At 35.9% G+C, this 20,069-nt stretch overlaps 1 protein-coding gene across 3 annotated transcripts in view; it reads left to right on the top strand.

Moving 5' to 3' along the window:
* RASGRF2 (Ras protein specific guanine nucleotide releasing factor 2) overlaps positions 1-20,069 on the top strand; it is a 133,886-nt gene that overhangs the window by 46,927 nt on the left and 66,890 nt on the right. For all 3 annotated transcript variants that reach the window (XM_074813806.1, XM_074813805.1, XM_074813807.1), the window contains exons 3-12: positions 3,871-4,018; positions 4,632-4,721; positions 6,513-6,766; positions 7,890-7,969; positions 8,402-8,595; positions 10,079-10,188; positions 12,147-12,265; positions 16,715-16,875; positions 17,866-17,932; positions 18,791-18,927. In XM_074813806.1, coding sequence (XP_074669907.1) covers positions 3,871-4,018; positions 4,632-4,721; positions 6,513-6,766; positions 7,890-7,969; positions 8,402-8,595; positions 10,079-10,188; positions 12,147-12,265; positions 16,715-16,875; positions 17,866-17,932; positions 18,791-18,927 — 1,360 coding nt within the window. The remainder of the gene's footprint in view (positions 1-3,870; positions 4,019-4,631; positions 4,722-6,512; positions 6,767-7,889; positions 7,970-8,401; positions 8,596-10,078; positions 10,189-12,146; positions 12,266-16,714; positions 16,876-17,865; positions 17,933-18,790; positions 18,928-20,069) is intronic.

Raw genomic sequence — 20,069 nt, 5'->3', positions numbered from 1 at the left:
TCTCCAGCTGTCACAGGCACACACACACGAGTGCAGATGAGTTGCTCAGTCAACCAACCCTCTGATCCTGGTTGCTGTAGTGGTTCACTGGTCTGAGTGCTATTTCCCACCTGTTTGACTGGAAGTCAGCAGACACTTCTTTGACAGCCTTTCTAAACAATTGTCCATGCGTGTCGGAAAGCCCATCTTAATTTTGTATCTTCTGATAAGGCTTAGCCCTGTAACCCTTGCAGACATAGGTGTTCTTCGTTATCTGGTATCATACAGGAGTTCATTAAAGGTTAATGATACTTGTGTACTCATGGTCTCCCAAGTCACCTTGGTTAGAGTCATAGGGATGGATTACATAAGTTCTATTTCAACTTTTACTGTTTCCATCCCTAATGTGGCTGTTAATGTGCCATTAGACTTTAAAACTGGTCTGGAGGCTCTTCCTTCTCTGTTAAGGAGTCCTATAGCTGCTTGAAGGTGGTTAGTATGGGCAGATGTAGGCAATTTCTTTTGTGTTCCAGACCCCCAGAGCCATATTACCTAGTTTTCATAAAGAGTTGATTAAGCTGTGCATTTTGCATTTCAAAAGGGTGATTTAATATGATCATAAATAGTTCTGGCCAGGTCCAATGCTTGGTTCTTTCAGCTGCCTGAGCAGCTTTAGTACAATTAGCATAGAGTGATCCAATGAACTGTAAATCTGGTCGTAATTCAGCACAAAAATCAGTTATATTTGCTGTTGGCACTACTGGAGCCTTTATCTTGGTCTGCTACCACAACAAGGAGACCTTAATAATGAGGCACTGGTTAAACTTTCTCCAGTTTTCCTGCCATTCTCTGAGCATGTCAGCTCTCACAGGGCCTAAATGATGCATAATTTTTCTCAGGACTTTCATCATTTCTTTCTGTCTCTATGTGGTAGGTAGTGGTCAATCAGAGTTTAAGGTTCATGAAATATCTATTTTGAGTCCTGTCTCTACAGATGATAGTAGAAAATAGCTATAGCCTCAGCTTTTAAGATGCTCTGTCTTTGAGTGTTACTACATATTATAAATTTACAGAATTGCTTCTCACAATCAAATGTTAATACCAATTCATAGAAAGCTGTGGTTCACAGCAGTTGCTTCTTTCTATTAAATTATATCCAAGCCAGAGAACTAGATTGAGGCTGTCTGATTACAAGTTGTTTTATGAATTTTTCATTTTCCTTTGACATTTGAACACTTTGGTACAATTTTCTTTAACAAAGAATTTTGTATACATGTGTAATCAAGTCACTGTTGAAACCCTGCCCTCTTGGAAGACTCCTGGCATTATGCTGGATATACAGGTTAGCACTTTAGGCATGATGATCTTTAACTCATACATACAGAGAGATGGATGAAAAGGGCTGTTGGAAGTACATGAAGTTTATTCCAAAATCCTATCATTTTCCTTTCCCTGAACAAGTAGCAGTTTTGAGAAGAAAATGGATAGCCTATTCTAAGTTAGTGTAGGTGTACGTTGGCTTTTCTAATTAACTCCTCTTCATACTGCTAATTATGGGAGTGAAGGAAATGTTGTTTGGTTTCCAGGCTGAGACTGACATTTTAGACAGCCAAAGCCACTAACTAGGCAAAATACTCTTAAGTACATCTTAAAAGAACAAAAACTTTTCAATCTTCCATTTCTACAAAGTTTTTGTTCCCTAGTAAAGCAAGACTGTGGAAGTCTGGCTTAATGCATTTAAAGAAGCTGAAAAGTCTAGATGAAGCTTCTTCCCCTAAAGGAGAAAAATAAAAATAAAGTGGAAGAAAAACATTGTATGTAATAGTAGCTTGAGTCTTATGTCAGCTCTGACTGCAGCTGCTGTTTACCCTTTGTGATTCTGTGTCCTACCATTTCCCTCAGTCTTGAATAAAAGCACAGCCAAATCTGTCAAATTCTGTATTGGAAACATTTGATAGCAAAATTTTAAGAATTTTAAAAAGGATGAATAGAAGAAAAGGTCTTGTCACCTCTCTGGATCTGGTTTTAGGTAGAAAAGACTACTCTTTATATTAAATGTAAATCGAGGTGGTGCTGCAGTTACTAAGAAATGCATTTCTTAGTATGTTACATATGTTTTTATCTTTGTAATGTCTCTCATCATTGTAAAACAACTAGTGCTAACTGTGTTTCTAACTCAGATGCTTTTTATCACATGCAAAATGCCTTTTAGAGTGCAAAGAGATTAAGTGCTATGGTTTCTGAAAAAACAGGATTCTTGCAAAGCAAAAAAGATTATTATTGAGTGATTTTAAAAGACCAAATCTCATACATTATTACTATTTATGCACAGTTAAGATATATGGATTGGTTTGTGACAGATTTGTTAATGTATGTTGTTTTACTTGCTGGAGAGGGTACCCTGAGCTTTGGTTTTGTTTTTTTTTTTTTACTATTTTTTTTACTATTTTTTTTTTACTATTGCAGTAGTTAAAATATAAGAATAAATGAAATAGAATTAAACTCATTTTTTGTTCTTTTTATAATCTATTCAAAGAGAAAAAACTTTTGCTTTATGATAGCTGTGGGAACTCATTCTAATTATTTTAAATCTAAGCTTGCTTTCTAGGTTAGGTGTTGAATTTAATAGCTGTACTCAATATTGGCCCCATCCAGTATATAACTGCACTAATACTGATTGAGATGGCAGTAAATATATATATAAAAAAAGATTAACTGGAGAGGATGCACATTATTACATTTTTAAAAGCCTCCCAGTATTTAACAGTGAATGTTCATTTTTTATGTGTGCTGTAACAAGTAGAAAGAAATTTAAAAGGAAAAGGTGTGCAATCCAAAAATTCCTTCTGCCAAGTCCTGTGCTAACTTGACAGTGGGAGAAGATATGATAGTCAGCATTTTCAGTGACAGATCATAAAATAGTAAGAGATCCCTTGTCAAAGATTAGGGCTTTGTTCTGCTGTCCTTTGTGTAGTTTTGTCTTTATCTTGTAAAATTGTTTAACTCTCACAGGAACAAGCTTCCTGAAACCTAGGTAAAGAATCAGTATGTGTCTGTAGACATCTGAATCTGTAGACTGCTGAATCAAGGCCAGCAAACAAGCATGTCATAGCACTGTGCATTTTCTGCACTTTTAAGTTATCTATGTGAGAGAGACTGAATCACATGAAAGAATAGTCTAATGAAGGTGTTGCATAGGAAGAAACTGATTTCTCCTTTACCTGAAGTTGAGAACAGTACTTCTAGTGTGATGCTCATCACTGCTCTGTGACATCTAATTGCACTACAGATACTGTCCCTTTTCAGGAGAATACAAATCAACGGCAGTTTGCCACCCAAGAGCTAAAAGAAAGACTGATATCATAGTTTCTGTTACTAATTTGAATAAATGCATTTATTTAAGTAAGCTCAAACTGGCCTAAACAATAAAATAGGTGTTAGCAAACTAAAATAACAGTTATGATGGGAATTCTTCTGTAAAGAGATCTGACAGGTGGAGAGAATTAGAAATAGTTCTGATGAACTACCAGATTCTCCCCCCAAGTCCTTCCAAAAGATGAAAAACAAGCAGCCCTTTAAATAAAATTAATAGAATTCTTGAGCTTAGCCTGAGAATTAGAAGCTCATAAGAAGATCAGTGCAGTTATCTTGCTCTTGGTAACTGGATGCTGGAAAACTGGGTACTGTTAGAGTCTGTGTCTAAAAAGGATATTGAATACTCTTAAGTTTGGATGGTTAATGATCAAGCTATTCATTATATATTAAGCCACACAAACATGGTTTTGCAGGTTTCTTGTCATTGGTGCAGTGTTTATTCTGTCAGTATCTCGTAAGGGGATATGGAAGACAATATTTGGCTATTTTTACTAACATAAATGGTTTCCCTTTTAGTTATTCAGATATTCTGATTGAAAGGGAGGTGTTAATGCAGAAGTACATTCATCTTGTCCAGATTGTAGAGACTGAGAAGATTGCAGCCAATCAGCTTCGACATCAGCTTGAAGATCAAGACACAGAAATTGAAAGACTTAAATCTGAGGTATGTGCCAGACCCATCAAGCAATCATTGGATTATAACATTTTGCTGTGTGCGTTGCAATAATATTCAATATTTTTGTAATATTTGTGAAAATAATGGAACCCAGTAAGGTTAATATGTAATAGTCCCCTATGAACCCATGGCTAAATTTTTTTCTTAGAAATATTGGGGACTGTTAAACTGATTGGATTACTTCTTTGTCAGGGACTTTAAGTTGACACATTGCTTTGCAGTGTGAGTGCCATTGATTGCATTATTTCCTACCTGTCTTCACACAAGGAGTTTGATCCTCAACACGTTGTCTTTGGTTGAGAACTATTCCAAAGTGCTCTGAATGTTAAAAAATTTTGTTGCAGTCCTGAGCTGGTAAATTCTGAAAGTCACACTTGATTTTGAGACGACAACCAGCTCTCTTCTGGTCCTTCCTCCATCTGGATCAATAGCCTTGCTGGTTTTCAGAAAACTGTGTTCACGTCCCTGTGACCAAATACGTACTCATCATTCTGTGCAGCTTTAACAGGCTTGAAGAAGGGGAAAATATTTTTTTGTTAGTTCTGTAACTGAGAATTTAATTAACTTGAGAAAGCATTTAATGAATGGTTGCTTTTGTCAGATTATAGCTCTCAATAAAACAAAAGAAAGAATGCGCCCTTATCAAGGCAACCAGGAAGACGAGGATCCAGATATCAAAAAAATTAAAAAGGTAAACATGCAGTCTTCTGTGCTTAAGAGGAGAAGGGTGGGATGGGGGGTGTGATTCTGTATTTTAATCTGTCTAGTTTTGTCCTTATTTATTTTCAATAAGTACAATCAAATAGGAAGATTCCTTTTGCCCTGCCCCTGCTTAAACCTCTTAAATTACATCAGCTGCCTATGTTTCAGTGCCGCATTTATTCCATGGTGTGTTTGTTACTTAAGTATTCATTTTTACTTGCAAGATATATATTCTGTTTCTTAAAGAAGCTTGCACATTGCATTCAGCTGCTTGTAAAGATTGAAATTAAGTCATGGGCTATGTCCTGTGGGAATCAAATGTATAGTGACTTTATACTCCATACTTATAAAGTTATACTCCACACTTACAAATTTACAAGAGAATAACTTACATTCTGTCACTGCAGCGGGAGTACAAATATTGAAAATGCAGAGAGAGTCTTGGTTTAGGTTGTCAGCCAGTCTGATGGTGATTGTTCCAGGATACTATGGCCGGTGTTTTTAATAACAGGGACAGAATTGTCTCAATCCATATGGCATTTACATGTGCAGTTTTTTGGTAATATTGCTTAAAGCTGGATATAACCAGCCTCCAGAACTGTGCCTGTCGCTGACTCCCACAAATCCTAATGCACGAGCATGAATGGAATTCGTGCTTGAAGTTGTGGTCCTGTATGTGTCACCCTTATTCTCATAGTGTTGAAGTTGTGGTCCTGTATGTGTCACCCTTATTCTCATAGTGTTCAGTATCTTAAATTGCACAATATCCTTTATGGTATGTGGACTTAGTTTCTGACTTTTTCTGGGTCACGCAGTCTGAGTCAGCACTGAGCTGGTACCCTTGTGTGAATTTTCCTTTTCATGTTGATTATACGTTGTAATAGAAACTGAAAATGTTTCTTTTAGTACAAGAAGAGCTCTGATTCTGTATATATTTCACTGCATTCTATATCTCGATTGTTTGACAATTGGGCCCTTTTTTTAAGTTGTTTATTCAGAGTATACTGCTACCAGTGAGGTTTTGCATTTCTCTTTCAAGATGAATGATCTTTACATCAAGATCAGGGCAAAGACACACTGAAATTTTCTGTGACCAGATGCAGATCTTTTCTGTAATCTTTAATCCACTTGTAACTTCAATGGATATTATGCTTAAGTATATTTTTCCATGATATAGAGATACTTTTTAAGAATGTTAAAAATCTGCCTTTTCTGCATACTACTATTGCTGGCCTAGGTGTCTGATGCTAAGCAGTATATTAATACTTAGCTTTAAATACACGTGCTAAGTGGTACCTATTCAAAACAGAAAGCAAACTGACTTAACAACAATTTTGGATTTATGTCACTAGTGATATCAAGTCTGTCTTGAAATGTTTTACCTGGAAGCATTGCACAATGATTTTGGGGGTATAAAAGAAATGTGTAAGGGGAAGTAGAAGGAGTTAAAAAACCTGCACAGTGTGTAGCACAGCTGTGCTGATAGGAAGAGGTACAACATTTGAGCTTGCAGTAGAAGATACCTTGATATGTATGTGATATCTTTTCAGTCTGTTTTCTGGCAACAAATATGACCAAGTGATCATGGAAATTTCATTAACAAACAGAAATCTAAAAATAAATATAATTCAGGAGCAATTATAGATTAATAAGGGTAACCAACTTTTTTTTTTTTTTAACAGAGGTATTTCATTTAAAGGTTTATTTCTACAATGAAGAGTTTATGATAAGTTGTGTCATGTTTTTTCTCATTCTTCCTTTCTACTTGGTCCATTTTTAGGTCCAGAGCTTTATGCGGGGCTGGTTATGTAGAAGAAAATGGAAGACTATTGTCCAAGATTATATTTGCTCTCCCCATGCAGAAAGTATGAGAAAAAGGAATCAGATAGTTTTTAACATGGTGGAGGCTGAATCTGAATATGTGCATCAACTTTATGTTCTTGTGAACTGTTTTCTGCGGCCTTTAAGGATGGCTGCAAGTTCAAAGAAGCCACCTATCAGTCACGATGATGTTAGTAGCATTTTCCTCAACAGGTATGGGGCTTTTTGTTTGCTTTTTGGAAGTTTTGCTGACCACTTCTTCCCATTCTGCTTCAGTTTACAGTAGTGAGGTCTGGCACTTGTTTTTTACTCTGATGTAAGTAATGTTTGTGAGGTAGACCATGTTTCCAGGAGTAAAGGGCAAGGTGCTGTTGGTGATGCTGTTTGAAACCAGCTAGACCTCTTTGCCTCCTTGCATTCTATTTCTTCCTCTGCTAGAGGAAGGAGAGAACAAATCATGCCTCCTGAGGCAGTTGTCATGATTTTCTGTCACCTTTCCTGTTTCCTTTTCTCTTAAGAGAGCAAAATTGGACTTAGTGGCCTCATATGATCCAGATAAGAGCCTGAGGATGAGTACGTCAAGTCTTCTATTTTCTGTTGTTCTGCCTAAGGAGCCTCCTTCCCTCTCACTTGCCTGTTCATATCCTACAAAAAAGAATTGTTCTTTGCATTAAGCATCCAAGTACTATCATAATGAGTATGTACAAATAAGCCAGCAGACATCTAAAATTTGATACAGGACTGGGGTTGCATCCAAGTCTGCTCCAAACTTCTAAGAAATAGAACATGTTCCTTTAGTTATGAGACAGATTTCCCTTTCATAGCTCATCACGATCACTGTAGTCTTTATCTTACAACTGGGATGATCCCTACTTCTGTTGACCTCATGAGCTAAAGTATTATTAAGGTTCATGTTATAGAAAAGTTTTAAGTTTCAAATCTTAAGCAGCAGCAAACAAAAATGTAGATGACTACCACTGGTTTGATGTTTCTGCATTTTACTGATCCTCTTAAACTACTGAATGCATTGTCAAACATATTCTTGGAGAACATTGATCAAATGGGAACATGTTATTTAATAGATGGTTTTGTTTAAAAGAATTAAATAGAATATGCTTTCTACACCAAATACTATATATTCACTATATATTTTGTAGAGATACTACACTAAAAATTTTAAACAATGCAATAAAAAGAAACATTTACTTCCATAATAATATCTTCTGTTTTTTCTAGCAAAGTGCAAAATATACTAATAACAGGGAAAAGATGTTTCTCTGTGAATTCTTAATCAGAAAATAAAACCTGAATTGTCTTTTAAATTCTTGTTTTCCAGTGAAACAATCATGTTTCTTCATGAGATATTTCACCAAGGCTTAAAAGCAAGAATAGCTAATTGGCCTACCTTAATCCTAGGTGAGTTAGTTTATTTTTCTCTTGGGGTACAATTTTCATATTTATCTTTGAAATTACAGTGAGGTCTTTTTTTTTAAAGTCCTTTTTGAATGGAACACGTTTCCAGAACTAATGCCACGAGATCTGGTGTAGTGGGAGTCCCGTGTGGGCAGTAATGACTGTCTTGCAGTCTGTATATGAGAATGCCTCTGCCCTAAGCAATGATTAGACATGGGCCCCAGAATTTTTGGTGGTATTGTCTGATTATTAACTAATCAGAACAACCATGTTTTGGCAGGTGAAAAGAACCGAGTTTAATGTTTCTAAAATTTCAGTTTATTTGAAACAGAACTGATTATAGTAATTCCCTTCCATAGAACATAATAGTTTCTTTAAAAATATATTTTGAGAGATGGATAGCTGGAAAAAAAAGCATTTCTTGACTTTTTCTAGCTGACTTATTTGACATTCTGCTGCCAATGCTGAATATATATCAAGAATTTGTTCGGAATCATCAGTATAGTCTGCAAGTACTGGCAAACTGTAAGCAAAACAGAGATTTTGACAAACTCTTGAAGCAGTATGAAGCCAACCCAGCATGTGAGGGGCGAATGCTGGAAACTTTCCTTACTTACCCCATGTTTCAGGTAGTATCTATGTATTTTTTGTGACTATTTGTTCATAATGTTTGGTTGATTCATATTGCATTACTGACATTACGACTAATTGAAGATTCTTCTTGCTTAACTAAAAATACTCTCATGCAAATTAGTTTAGTTTTTATTTTGTTATTATACTGAAACTTTGTAGAGATCTTTTCTCCAGCTATACTGATTTATCTCTATTTGGAATCTTACGTATGTTGAAGGGGAATGTGCGATGAGGACTAGCACCAAAAGAAAAAAAAAGCTGAGAAACAATTACTCGACTTCTGCCTGCTGCAGGATTATGAAGCAGTCCAGAGGGATAATATATCTGGCATAGGGAGTTAGAGCAGCCACAAGCATTTTAGTAGGAATGCATTTTGAAACTTTTCTCCCACTTTGTTCTCCAGTCACCTGGTCTTTAGGAAATGAAAAATACATTGCAAAAGTTTCGAAAACTTTTATTATCCTAGTGATATTTTGTCTTGATCTGCCTGGATTAATTATATCCATCTGTTTTAAAAGGTCCGTGAAACACTGACTTTTACATTTAACAACATTTTACTTATGAAGAGAATAGTGAACTCCCTCAGTTTGTTCAGTTACTGGCAAAAAAAAAAGGGGATGTCAGTGACACGCTAGTTATTCGTATTAGCCTAATGGGCCATTAGCACCTGTAACAATAAAATTTTTAGCTTTGGGCTTGTATATTACAAAGTTTTTGGATTTTTTGGTTGAGCTGAAACAAGGTCATGGGGTCTTAGAAGGGAGAGAGAGGATCCTATTCATACGTGATGGAGGATTGTCACTGCTGATGACTTCTGGCTTCAGCATAAGAAGTCACGTCTCCCCTTCCTAAATAACTTTTATTCTGTAAAGTTATAGTGCAGTATCACTTGCTTCCAATTAAAAACCCTGAAACTGCTTTAAGTAATAATAAATGGGTCAGGGTCCTTGTGCTACCCTGTGGCTTTTAATAGTCAAATACTGCTTGTTCTTCAATGTTCATTAGTGCAATGTGTATTTTATCTAAATTCAAACAAGCCAGTTAGCATTTTCAAAGTCACAAGAAATTTAGATGCACATAGCTGATTAAAGTTGAGGAAAGGTATGGATATACCTCCCAGTGAGTTCTAAACATTTTCTCCATTGGTACTTGGGATAGCAGCATGAAACAATAAATTTAATGTCATCTTTGGGGCTGCCTCTGATGTGATCTTTTCCTTAAAATGTAATAAATGGGTTCTGTGCTTCCTCAAACTGAAAACATACATATGCATATGCAGTCTCTATCACCCAAAAGTTCAGTATTTTTGGCAGTAGTTATATTTAGAATATATATATAATCATTTAGCTGTGGATATTAATTTAAAAAAGACTGTTTGCAAAACTCTTCTGACCAAGGTAATGGCTAATATTTAACAAAAAGCTGTATTGAAATTATTCCTTTAAGGATTTACTGATTTTATACCTATTTTGTTTTAAGATTCCTAGATATATTATAACACTTCATGAACTTTTGGCTCACACACCACATGAACATGTTGAGCGAAAAAGCCTTGAATTTGCTAAATCTAAACTAGAAGAACTTTCAAGGTAAGATTTTTCTACCGTATGTTTGATAATCTTGAATCAAAGGTTTTGAAAATAAAAATCTATCTTCTTTATTTTGGTTTGGTTTTGTTCTTTTTTTTTAAAAAAAAAGATCTTTTAAAGAAAAGGATCAAAACCAAACCAAAAAAAAGATAATGGAAAAAAAAACCCCAAATACCCCAACTTAATATTTTGGCTCTTCTGGGGTTTTTTTGGCTAACATAAATCTACAAGTGTCTGCTTGTATTTTGGGTAGGGGAGAATAGGAGTTGCTATAGGAACCACCTATCCCTGGGTTATGAGCAAAGCAATTTTCTTTACATAGAGAAATATATGGTTTTTTCACAGTTTAAAGAAAAAGGACATTTCTGATACTCTGTGACAACGGGAATCAATCAGGGTCTTGAAAAGTACTGAGTTCTCAATCTGTTGTATAGTTTACATGCAGTAACGAAATAACTGATTTTCACATATCCTTCAAATAATGCCAGATAAACAGGAACTAAAGCTATATTTTGAGAACCGGTGCTCCCTGTAGAAACCTGCAAAATGAAGCTCTTCCCTGAACTCCCAGACCATTCTCAGATGTTCCCCTCTGTCAGCCTTTGGCTGTTATCTCTGGGAAACACAGTTTTCTGCTGTGAACAAAGAAATGCTGCATGAACTCCAGGATATAAATCTTGAGTATCTGGAGTATTCACCAAAGATGTCCTTGGAGAATATTTAGTTGTAAAAGAGGGATTGCTTTATAGCTTTTGATAATTGCATGCTCTTGAATGTTCAGTTTTCTTTTTCTGTTAAGACAAAGTTGCTACCTTGTGCAAACTACCCATTAATTTGGAGCTTATTATTTTTTTCCTTTTTGTTCTGCTGTATCTTTAGCAGAGGCAGCTTTCTGAGTCAGGTCATGTTGTGCCACCTCTTCAGGCTCTAACTTCTTAAAGAGCTGGGCAGGCAGTGTCTTTTACAGAAATGACTGTTTGGCTCCTGCAGTGTTCAGCAAGTTCTGTCTTGTTCTGAGGTGATCTGAAACAGAAAGAAGTAATGTCTCCTTTCCACTCAAGCAAAGCAGAGGATTTCCCTGGTCAGGGTTATGTGCACAAGAAGATCAATCAGCTTTGACTTGGCTTCATCTCATAAGTCAGAGTTCATTTCTGATCCAACTAATTCGTCACTGAATGTTCAGAATTGGAGACTGGGACTGATTGATCGTTCTCTGCTCATAAGGCAGGCAGTATAGACCATAAATATAAAACTTTGTGACTCATTTCCATCCCTTTAATGTAGTTCTGAGGGAGGAGAAGATTTCAGATAGTGCAGTCTGGTCCCAGTTTAGGAAAATATTACAGATCACAACACTATATAAACTTCTGGCTTGGTTTCAGCCTTGGAAAAATATGTATTTCTCCATGCCTATGAAAAAAAAGTGGAAGAAAGTAAGTGGTGAGCTATCAAGGTTGTGGTTGTTACAGGAAGCAAGGGGAAGTGAATGGTACATTTAGATGTAAACTGAAGCAGAACAGTGTGAAACCAAAAGTCAAGGACAGGGACTCTACAGTGTATCATAACCAATACAAAATGCTAGGAAACATTTCCAGGTTTGTGGCAGCCTAGTCTATTAAGGATCAAGAAGTACTGTTCTATCAGCTGAGAAGGGTTTTTAGCTTGGTGGCATCTGTCAGATGTGTTTAGGAATAGTCTAAAAACAAGTCTGGAAAAATTGGTTCCACTGCTGAAAAAATTAAATGATTGCAAGAATGATTTGAAAGGGAAGGAGAAAAGGCAAAAAACTTGCTCTGGAGTGATTGTGTACTCCATGTGTACATCTGTTTTGTAGCAGGTGGCAAAGGACATCAGCTACCTTCTGCGTCCACACTGTCTAAGTGCAAGTGAAAATAGACACAACAGGTGCACGATACACTTCAGGGAATTTAAAGTGCGTTTTATATTGTGTCTAACAGGGTGATGCATGATGAAGTGAGTGACACAGAAAACATCCGGAAGAATCTAGCCATAGAAAGAACAATAGTAGAAGGCTGTGATATATTACTAGATACCAGCCAAACTTTCATACGCCAAGGTAAGACATTCTTCTCTAAAGCTATCTATACAATCATGAAAAAATTGCATTAAAACCAGCAGAGTTCACGCTGCTGGCACTGGGCACTGGGCATAGCTAACAGCCTAAGACTACTCATGATCTGTGGAGGATAAGTCACAAAATGCCCTGATGACAACTAATTTGGGGCTATAGTTGAACCCTACTTCTGTGCTGTTTTCTTCAGGAACCATGAAAAACAGCAGCATAGGAATGGTAAAGCACCCATAGGACAGTAATATACATTCTACCTGGACTGTGAACTTCAGCTCCACAGAGACCAGGGCTGCCTGGCCAGTTAACATGGCAGTCCCAGCTGATACCAGCATTTGGGCAAAAGTACAGGAGAGACTTGAAGCTTTGTCAAAGTGATTGCTAGGAAAGAAAAGAGCTCTCAGCTGTTCCCATTTTTGACTGGGTAAACACTTCTTTGTGTCCAAAAAGCATTAAATATATTTAGGAGAGGTTAGAAATGTAATTTACGTGCGTCCCTTCATGAGATCTTTTCTAGATGGCCTCAGCAGAACATTTGGTATTTAATAGACCCCTATACACAGCTGACAATTAATAGACTTTGTTTACATTTTGAAATCCATTCTATGGTGTTTCTGTAGTCATGTGGCTGAACTGTGAAACTATGTTTTGTACAGGAGTTACTATTAAATTACTTGATTCTTCATTAAATATGTGCATTTGATATAACTGAGGTATTGGAAGAGTTATGAATATGGCTTTGTGAAAAATACAAAGCTGTTGTGTTGCCTTCACAGCCAAAAACTTACAGGGCTGTGATTATCCTAGATTGACTTGTACCATGCAATTTAATTATATTTTAGAACTTTTTTTCAAGATGATTACAGTATTTGGTATTCATATATTTGTTGGGGTTTTTTCCTCTTAAGATTGGTTGGTATTATTTTGTCTATGTACCCAGTGTTTCATCAGTAAAAAGTTCTTTTTTTTTTTCTGTGGGAATCAGTCTGAAAAAGATTATGGTTGGAGTGTTAGACCCAGGTCAAACGCATAGTTCAAGTAAATGAAATTCAGATTTATTTCTGGGCATACAGACAAAGGACAGTGGACAAGACTGTATGTTACAGAAGGCTGTATCACAGTTTATCTTTTGGAACATTTACTTCATGAGATTTTGTGTAAGTGCAGAAATCTGAATAGAGCTAATGAAGTAATACAGAGCCCATTTTCCTTTCACATCTGACAGTAGGGTCACTTTGACAGTGATGTCCATCTCCTCTTAATTTCAACTAGGCTCCTATTCTTTGTGTTGATGAGTGTAGACGGGTACAGGAAACCTCTTTTCAGCTTAAAAAAAAGAAGAGAGGTGCCTTTACCTTTGTTCAGACTTTTTCTGTGAAGGTTGGTTACAACTTTGCCGTATGTTATGTACTTTACTTTTCTAAGAAGAGATTGATTCTGTTGAGCTATACAAGTTGAGACCATAGGAACTATCTCTGGCAGTGCTTTGCAATGTAGATTGTGGATTCCCCTTCAGGTTTCTTGGGGCCTGCTTTTCTCTGTCTCTTACTCAGATGCAGACTTTATTGTCAGGCACACTGTAAGTCATGGCAGAAAATTAAGGAACATTTTCTTTAAGATTCTAAAGGAAACATAGGGAGTCTCAATCTGCAATCCAACATTGGCTGACACACAGACAACTGGACATCTTGAGGCCCTTTAGATGCCTCCAAACACTTTGATGTTCTTGCTATCAGCTGCCATGCATTTACCTCTAATGATAAATATATCACAATTGCAAAATCATGGAATAGTTGAAGTTGGAAGGGACTTCTGGAAATTATCTAGTCAAATCTCACCTGCTCAAAGCAGCATCAACTGGAGCAGGTTGCTCTGTATCATGTCCAGCCATGTTTTAGTTGTTTCCAAAGATGGAGACTCCACAGCCTCTCTGAATGAACAACCTGTTCCAGTGTTTGACCTATCTTACAGTAAAATTAAAAGACATCCAGAATGGGGATAGCCAAACTGAATTTGTAAATCAGGCAGTTACATGTAGGCTAAAAAATTACTATTATTTTTTTAAATACAACCTTTTCTATTTCTTGGATTGAACAAAGGCTAATAGAGTGACTATTCTGGCAGTGCTGGAGTACTGGAAGTTCTTAGGTCTGTAGCTGGGTAAAAATTCCTGAGTTTACACTGATCGTCCAAACTCTACTATTAACAAATGTTCTAAAATTAGCGTCACTTGCTCATTGCAACTGTACATTGGCCAGTCGTGACCATTTTTTTCCTTAAGAGGAAATCTGTAGTAGAATGCATGGTGGGCAAATGCCCAGTTTCATTAATCACAAAAGCTTGATGGGAATGCATGAGGTCCTTGCTTGATGTCAGCCATGCAGCACATATAGCAGATGTGTTTCTCTCTGTAAATACTATCAAAGAGAGATAATGCAGTTTCTTTTTTCTGCATTGAAAAAATCTAGTTTATTTTGATTTACCTTGTTAAATGATAACATTTCATCTCCATACAAGAACACCATTTAACCTTCAGCCCATTTTAGTAGAACAGAATATGGTATTCCTGAAAACATTCTAATGAACATAAAAAAAATGAAATAAAAGCTACCTGTAAAGCTATATCTGTAAGCATATCATATTTATAGATGCTGTTATTCTAAGAAGCAAAACAGAAATGAAATGTACAGGTTCAATATTGTTACCCTAAATGTGTATGGGAAATTTCAGGAGAAAAATGACACTGAGAATTTTGTGATGGGAAGTTGCTTGGGAATTGTTTTGTACACACTCCTTGGCCTTGCACTGGGATGTAGGAGGCAGTGGGTGTTACATGGAAAAGTCACCATTTTGACACATGGGAATGATCTCCTTCCTGTCTTTCACAGTTGAGGGAGATAGGCTGTTTTGTCCAGGTCAGAATTTAAGTGAACCTAAAAAAATGTTACAGACCTTTGCAGATTTCTAGAGTGTAACTTTACTCCACTGTTTTGTTGCAGTGTCACAAATTAACATTGTACACATTTAGTTTAAATGTGAATTGGCTGTCAAAGAACACTGTTCTGTTGCAGATTTACTGGTGTATATTTTGCTATGCCAGACAGTGTGAGTTTCAAATATATTAATAACTTAAGGCTAATTAAATATATAGAGAGAGCTAAGTGTAGAAAAATGTAGAGAAACAGTATCTTTCTCGGTTGCCTTAATTTCTCCGCTAGTTTCAGATAGTGTGTATGAACTTTGAACAACATAATTCGTTTGACAATGTAAAGTAAGAATTACTAATCTATTATTTCATGGATAGTTCGTTCAGCCTTGCATTGTGTCAAGACACTGCTCTAGTTTGAGCTTTGATATAGCAATGCTAGTCCAATATCTTGTTGCCTCTGAAAGAGGCAGGCCAATATCAATCCCCTCATGCTTGTTCTGCTGCTGTTACTTCCTTTGCATCATCACTGGTGCTTTTTTGACCTTGCAGTGAGGCACATCAGGGAGCTAAGTCAGCTACTTCTTTGTAGCATTAGTTTCCTGCTGGTTTAGCTCTATTAGCTAGCTAATGTCGAATAAGATGAGAGCCAGTGTAAGGGTTATAGTAAGGATAGATGTGTGGGAATGTGATTAGGAGGTCTCTTGGCTGCCCTGTCTGGTAACAGCAAGTTGTATCATAAAATCTTTCACTTCGATATATAGAGGAATTGCACTTCACCACCAAATTTAACTGCAGATCCAAATTTGGAAGCGATACACATGGTGATATCAATCTGGAAAAGTTGGTCAGAGACTGGTTTTGGGATATGAAAAGGCAGAGAAGCAAAGCTGTCCCCAGTCTGGAGTTCTGCAGAGCACAAATTCAGACTTACGTAACCAGGTTCAATTTAGTTCAGAAGTGTTTTACTGGTAACACATTTTAGATGAGCTGTGGAGCACTGAAAATTATGCAGTATAAGATAAGAAAAAATGTGCTTCATTTCCATCTCTCTTGCACACAGGCACACACACACACACACACACACAAACTCTTCCTTCAAAACCTGTTCTTTTCATCCTCTGTCTCTCTGGCTTGTAAGCAATGTATCTTTTGCAAGTCTAGCAGCTGTCAAAAGTGCAGTTTGCTGTTTAGCTTAATTTTCTGATCAGTGTGCTGTTAGTGTGTTTAAATTGCTTAATAATTTGCCCAAGATCTAATCCTGCCATGTGCATAAGTATTAGTCTAGACTGCACTTGCTTGAGTCTATTTATTTTAAAAAACAAAGTGAACTTTGTGCAAAAAAGTGCAAAAAAGATGATTGACTTTTGCTTAAAAGAGATGCTGATGTATATTGATATGCACTAGGATGAAAAGTTGCATTAATATCATAATATTCAATGCATTAACACGTTAAACACTGCCTACTAAAAATTACTGTAGTACAGTAAATTTTGCCTTCTTATTATCAGGTTCCCTTATTCAAGTCCCTTCAGTTGAGAGGGGAAAACTTAGTAAAGTTCGTCTGGGATCATTATCTTTGAAGAAAGAAGGGGAGAGGCAGTGCTTCTTATTTACAAAACATTTTTTAATTTGTACAAGAAGTTCAGGAGGAAAACTGCATCTTCTCAAGGTATGAGATTTACATTATGACTCCATTTACAAAGTGAAAACACAGCTTCAGTGAAATTTTAATATTTTTCTATTTTATGGCTTTAACGTGAGTCGTTCATGTGTTGTTATAAACATAAGTGAGGTGATACACAGTAGTTAACTGATTTGTCTTCTCATTGCAAATAACAGAACTCAGTCAAAGTTCTTCCTAACTACATTTTTTTTCTAGAACCATGTAATTCTAATAAGCTGGGGGTTAGAAAGAAGGCATTGGCATGTCTGTATAAGCTAGCACTGAATGTAGGTCAGTTTTCAGTGCATAAATTAGCCAGTATAACCCTGTAGAATTACCAAAGAATATTTTCCAGAGATCTAATAAAATTAATTTAAAAACTCAGTTCTGTTTTCCTGAACAGCACATACTCTTAAACTGAAAGCTCTTCTAAGAACACTCTAGTTATATTTGTTGAGAATCAGTCTTTCATAGTGTTCGCTTCTGAATAAAGAGATGTTGGTAGTTTACAGAGTGGATTATGTTGAACCATTAATTTGATAAAAACATTTCTGAGAAGTTATTAAGTCTGTTTGTATGCTTTCTGACTTTGCATCCCTTAAATAGTTCAAGTATTTTACAAAGTAAATAGAGTATAACCAAACCTTTAAAAAAGTCTTATATGTATTTGATTTAAATTTAGGAGAAGATGAAATTCTAGGTGCCTTTATTAAAACTTGTGAACAAGTCTGTATGTGAGAGAAATTATACTGTGCTAAAAATTAAAGAATTTTGTACATTTGATTATATTATTGGTTTGTTGAATTAAGAAAAATTTAGTTCTTGAGGAACTTGAGGTTTAGTTCTTGAGGAAAAATGTGCATCATGAAATTGATCTTCTAAGAGCTCTTCAGTAAAGTGAAATCTTAGAGTATGGTTTATCAAAGTTAAATATAACTATAATGACAAATGGGAACAAATATCAAAATTTGTGAAAAATGTGCTTTGTTTTTGTAGACAGGAGGTGTTCTGTCTTTAATAGAGTGCACACTGATCGAGGAGACAGAAACAAGTGATGAAGATTGTAAGTTAAGTTCAGTTGTTTGTAGTAATTACAACTTCTAGTTTTTTAAAATTGGTATCCTTTGATTATTTTTCATAAGAGCAAATTGAAATGTTCTGCCCTTTCATGAAACTAGAGGAGTACAGCATTAAACTGATTCAGTAGAATAGATGTTTCAATATTGGGCATGCTGGACTTGGATAAGGGTTTGTTCTGTTACGTTTGTTCTTGCTGCTGACATACCACATAGGATTTTCAGCCAGTAGACTTGCTGAAGGAATGTGACAAATTATTTGCTGACTTTTGTATACAACTTTACCCGGAGGATCCCAGAAAGAAATAAATATGCCTTAAAAGAAGAAGCAGATAATTGGGTTTCTTAAATACAGGGGGTTGAGTGAGTTGGCAGAAGTAGTGGAAAGTTTTTGTCTTGGACTCTTTACAAATCTTGACTGCAAGCTTGTTCAAATGAAACAACAAAATGCAGTCCCAAGCTGATATTATTGTTGCTCATTTTGGCTTCTGTCCTGCAGTTTTAGGCAGGTTTTGCACTTGAATTGTGAAAGTAGTTTCATTAATTTCAGTGATACTTCTAGTATGCTGAGGGTATATCAGCATAGAAGTGTTAGAAGGACCTTAGCCTTGTTTGGTATCTTTAAAAATAATGTGTAGCAACTCCCACTATTGCATGTTTGCAACTTTTTTGTATTTGGTGTATGTGAAAAACCAAATGAGTTTTGGATCCCCAATTGGATTTGCTCTTTGTCAGAGTGATATTTTAAAGTAACTTGCATTTTAAATGAAGCCATTATTTTCTTTGTGTTATAGTCTGAAGTTTCACATTTTGACTTCCTTTTTTTCTCCCCTCTGGCTGTAAAGCAAAAGGTTCTGGACAAGTGTTTGGACACCTTGATTTCAAGCTTGTAGTTGAACCTACAGATGCTGCTCCTTTCACTGTTGTCCTTTTAGCCCCATCACGACAGGAGAAAGCTGCATGGACAAGTGATATAAGTCAGGTAGCTTAATGTATTCTTTGTTTGTATTGAGATCTTAGTTTATTCTGTATTTCTGAAAAATAATCCAAGAGAGGGAGTTGATTTCTTGAAGGATGATTCGCTGTCATATGTATGAAAAACCATTAGTGTTACCTGGTTTCCTAAAAATTCTGTCTTTGCATTTGAGTCATCAGTGAAATGTGTTTCTCAATGAGAGAGATGAGATATAAAATACAAAAATGTCAGTTGACGAGAATAATACTAATGGTAGTCATTTTTATGTCTAAGCAGAGTCCATCCAGATATGTATTTTGATTTAAGAAGAAGGATGGTACTTGTTTGTTCATAACTTTAGTACAGATCAAAAAACACCTGAGTTCTGAGAGTGAAAATATTACCATATCACATCAATAATCATATCCCATGCAGTGAGAAAATGAAATAATCTCTGTTTTCCACCAAAAAGAATACTAACAAACCATCACAAATAATTACTAAGCATTCCAGCAGTGTGCAGGAACTGTCTTTATGGTGAATGAAAAAATATGGTGTTTTAAAATACTTTAATGTCAGGGACAAAAATTTTTTTTTTTTAGTGCTTTTGGCTAAAAACACAGTAGACAAACTTTTATCAGAATCTATTTGGGGAAAGAAGTTGAATGCACTATGAAAAGTCCAAACTTTCAACTAACTGGATCTGAATTAAGGCTATTGCTATTTTGTTTATGTATGCAACCAACAAGTACATAGGTCTCCTATAGTTCTGAATTTGAATCCAGTGCTCTATTAATTTCAAGAGAAATAGTTGATTAGACAAATATCAGTGTGGAATTTGATGGATTTCCAAATATGCTACCATTGCTGTCACCATCTCCAGATGAATTATCATCATAAAGAGTAGAAATTGCTTAAAAATAGGTATTCTGAGTAACTTTCTTCTGGACAAACTTTTTTAAATGGATGAAAATATGAAGATAAAAATCTCAAAATATGGTATGAGATGCAGCTTGGTGCATACGGATCTTACAGACAGACCTGGTTGGAGAATTTTTTACAAAATGATTTTTCAGTGAATTATATTGTTCCATTCACATGTAAAAGTATTGGAATTATTTGCTGGGGAGGAAGGACCGTTTAAGAACTGTCCTGAAACATGAGATGCC

Source organism: Strix aluco, chromosome Z (assembly GCF_031877795.1).
Source record: "Strix aluco isolate bStrAlu1 chromosome Z, bStrAlu1.hap1, whole genome shotgun sequence".
In the NCBI taxonomy this organism is placed as follows: Eukaryota; Metazoa; Chordata; class Aves; order Strigiformes; family Strigidae; genus Strix; species Strix aluco.
This window is presented reverse-complemented; position numbering and strand designations above follow the sequence as displayed.